At 36.6% G+C, this 4,311-nt stretch overlaps 1 protein-coding gene across 1 annotated transcript; it reads left to right on the top strand.

Moving 5' to 3' along the window:
• The first annotated feature begins 253 nt into the window (after window positions 1-253).
• On the top strand, window positions 254-1,216 carry LOC146660453 (olfactory receptor 52D1-like). The gene has a single exon (XM_085421640.1). It carries the CDS (start codon window positions 254-256, stop codon window positions 1,214-1,216), a length of 963 nt encoding a protein of 320 aa, XP_085277766.1.
• Window positions 1,217-4,311: the final 3,095 nt, after the last annotated feature.

Raw genomic sequence — 4,311 nt, 5'->3', positions numbered from 1 at the left:
TAAATGCTCTGTATATTCCTGCTCACTGAACCTGTAACTGTACAGCTTTATAACTATGAACTTCAGTGGCAAATCTAGGTTAAACTCAGCACCATAAAATCAATAAATCAACAAATCATGATTGAACACTTTAGAAATAACCGATCATGCTGATATCTTTTACTGTGTCCAGTGTGTATTTTATGTGTCATTAATATGTCATATATTTATTTTGAAGTTCATGTTTTTTTTCTTTTCAGAACTGAACTGAAACATGGACAACACAACTGCAGCAACATTCAAAATGACTGCGTATGCTGTCATGGAAAACTACAAACATGGGCTGTTTAGTGTATTTTTCCTGCTCTACCTCATTACCCTTGTTTTGAATGTACTGCTCATTTCTGTTATACACCAAAACAAACAGCTGCATCAGCCTATGAACGTGTTCACCTGCATGCTGTCCCTTAATGAAATCTACGGCAGCAGCGCTTTGTTACCTGCAGTCATGGCTGTGCTCGTATCAAAAACGCACGACGTGACCGTGAAGTGGTGCATGGCTCAGGCTTATTTCCTGCACACATATGCAAGTGGGGAGTTCTGCATTTTAGCTCTTATGGGATATGACAGATATATTGCGATATGTTCCCCACTCCATTACTACAGCATCATGTCTTATTCAAAAACATGCAAGCTCATTGCATTTACAGGTCTATACCCATTTATTGTTTTTACATCTTTTTACTCCCTTACCTTACAGCTTCGCTTCTGTGGAAAAGTCATGCCAAAATTGTACTGTGTGAACATGGAACTGGTCAAAAATTCATGCAGAAATGCACAGTACATAAGCACTGTAGGACTTGCAATTCTTGTGCTTTTTATAGTCCCCCAATTAGTGATGATAGTTTTCTCTTACACACACATTTTAAGAGTATGTAGGACATTTCCAAAAGAATCTCAAGCCAATGCTTTTAGAACGTGTGTCCCACACTTGTTGTCTTTGTTGAACTACACTATTGCTTCCCTTTTTGAAGTAATCCAGACCAGATTTAACATGAGTCATGTGGCTGTCGAAGCACAGATCTTCCTGTCTTTGTACTTTATCATCATTCCACCCATTGCCAACCCAGTGCTATATGGACTCGGCACTCAGACAGTGAGAGGTTGCATAATGAAACTGTTTATTAAAAACAAAGTCATGACAACAGTGCTAGCAAAGACACTGACTGTGGGTTAGGATCTGACATGCATTGCTTCGGCAATAATTGTTAGAGATTAAAAAACTATAATGACAATGTTTCTCTTTTATCTCTCATCTGGCCAAATGGATATTTATCCGTCTGTGACCTTTAGTCCGATGAAAGCTGATTTGTAAATCTTTTCATATTTGCTTGACTTCACATTTCATAACCATGTGTTAGGGGGGGTTAATAATGTAATTGGTAAATGATACAACAATTTCTCGTATGTGTTCATTTTTCTGTTAAATAAACTCTGAAATCACAATGTAATTTTTATCATTTTAACTGAGATGGAAAGTTTAAAAGCTTCACCTTCAAAACTTGAAGTAAAATCAAATCAAATCAAAGGTAGTTTCTTGTTTGCCTATCTCTATGGGTCTTTTTAAATTTGCTGTTAATTCACTTTTAATTTGCTGCAGCGAATTTGATGCACTCTTTTTTCACAAATCTTTCTCCTGTGTGCCTTTTTTCCCCAGATGAAGCATTACTCAGACCATGAAGTAAAAGAAACAAAAGAATTAACAAGGCGAAGCCAATTGTGGGGGGGGGTAGTCTGTTCTATTAGCCTGGCCATTGCTAGTCATGCACATTCATTAAATCAAGTTGATAACACCTATGTCACGTTAAGAGGATATTACCAAGTACTTAAAGGCTTAGAGTGGATTCAAGGAGATTAAAGACCTGATTCTACTACGTGGAAGAAGTGCTGCCGAAATGCTTGAAGAAAAAACTCCATATCAAATCTGTCCGCGTTAACAAAAATGCGTTTAAAAAACACATTTTTGCCACTATTTTTAGCTTCTGTAACTTTGTCAAGTTAGACGTGAGTGGGTAGAAGTTCAAACTGACTGCAAATGGTGGTGAATCACTGGCAAAAATGGTTAGGCATTGAACACAGAGCTCACTACAGGCCAATGTGACAACAAAAGCATTCGTAAATGAACTTTCTCGGGCCCAAATATGATTAACAAAGCTTCCTGACGCAGCTCAGAATAGATGCCGCATGAACAGAGAGTACTGAATTAGAAAATATGTGAGTCATTTTGGCTGGTATGTAACGTCTGGCTGAGTCTGCACGTATGAATAGAGTTTTGTTTTCACTGTTTGCATGTTTCTCATTTTGTAAATGGAAAATTTTTGCATGGAATTGTTTGCAGTAACACAGCCCTTCCCTGGATGAATCCTGAGCCTCATTGCAGCTGTCGCAACATTTTTGTTAAGATGCCTGCAATTATGCAGTGTAATTCCTGTGTTATTGGGCTGGAATTTCACTATTTTTCCTCATACACTTTTAGGAGTATCTATCTATTTTATCCAAAATCTGATGATCACAAATTACTAACTTTGTAATTTGTGTGTGGGAATGTATGTGAATTTTTACTGTTACATCTTATTAGTATTTTAAGTATTCTATCTATTTTATTTATTGAATTTTATTTTTTTATTTATATTTTGATATTGCTAGGGATGATGCAATGATCGGGGACCATTCTTCATTTCGTTGTTCTTGTGACAATGACAATAAAGTTTCTGATTCTGATTCTGATTCTGATTCTGATTGTAACTGCTTAGAAAATACAAAATGGATACATGCAATTAAGGCACAGAGGAAGTTATGTTGTAATACTTTGGCTAATATCCCCAAATATATGAAGTCCAAGACCCTGTGAGTGAATATGTGTGTGTAGACCTTTTTTGTGACTCGGTTTTGGCCTAACCTAATAACAGAAGCATTGGACTTAGAAATTTAGTTCAGCTCATCTTGTCAGAGTTTAGAACAAATAGCTCAATTGTTCACATCACAAACAGTTGCATTGTTTTAACACGTGTCAGCACTATGATTTAAATTTTCTGTTCAGTCTGTTTTATCCTATATCTGTCTTTAGTTTTTTAAATGTAGCAAACAAACAAATAAATAAGAACTCCTGTGAATGGATGATGAGTCTTATTAGCAGCCAGTATTTTCTATTTATCTGGATACGATTATGACCTCCTTTACAATGAGAGTGAGATGAAAGCAAAGCTGACCTGTTAGAAGTACCTGGAGAACAAATGATCCCGCTGTGTAAACACAGGTTATTACCTCTGATGTTCTAAAGGGGGATACACTGGGAAAAAGGCATCTAAATGAGAATTACAAGTTTGATTTTATGACACTGAGACGTTTGTGCTGAAATCTGGTGAAGTAATTATTGTCTGCATGCAATCGTGGTTGTTTTGCATGTGTAATGTAATGTATAAAATACAGATTGTAGACACAGAGGATTATTAATAAGGAAAACACATAATGAGGGTTTCTTGGTATGAACCAAACATTTTAATATGGAACATGATATAAGAAAAATGCATTTAATCATGTGTGTTTTGACACAGTAACAAGAATATTACTAAGTATAATCGTGGGGTAATATTTGTGGGACCGCTCCTTAATTTCCAGTCGGTAGCAGCAAAATTTGTACTTGCAACATTACTCTAAGTCATGCAGAATAAATGCAATATACATCACAGCAACAACAAAAAAGTCATTACTATTTACACCTATGAGGCAAGGCAGTGTGAAACCTGGCAATTCAATTTGGGGTATTCTCTTCCACTCTCTGTTAGCTTCAACTACAATTCAATCACAAGTCCCATTTGAATATCTCCATATGGCCATAGTGCAATACCTTGGCTACACAAACACAGTGGGATGGAGTACCTGGCATCTGCAGAAGGACGTGGCAGAAAATTAAAGGCTGTCTTTTTTCTGTGCCTTGTGGAGGTTGACTGATTTTTTGTCAACAAAGTTATGTGTAATGACACTGGATTTTCCTACCAACTGTCATGCAGAGATTCACAATGGGCACACGTACAGTGCCGAGCAGTGCTGCTTCTACAAAGGCTTTTTCTCTTCTTTAGACCAGTAGTAGCATACCTAAATAAACAGTTATACCTGCACTAAACAGAGCACTATTCCCACGTGTTCCATTAATTATATATTATGAGAAAACCTGAAGTTTCATGTAAATTGAGCAGCCTCATCATTACTGAGGGAAGTAGAAAAAGAAAGAAAAACACTCAGCAGAGGTTCTCATGTATGTACTTTATTTAA

The sequence above is a fragment of the Rhamphochromis longiceps genome, linkage group LG10, assembly GCF_057381845.1.
Source record: "Rhamphochromis longiceps isolate RC_006_pf linkage group LG10, R_longiceps_female_GT1.1, whole genome shotgun sequence".
Lineage (NCBI taxonomy): Eukaryota > Metazoa > Chordata > Actinopteri > Cichliformes > Cichlidae > Rhamphochromis > Rhamphochromis longiceps.
Note: the sequence above shows the minus strand (reverse complement) of the source record. Positions and strands in the feature narration are given on the sequence as shown.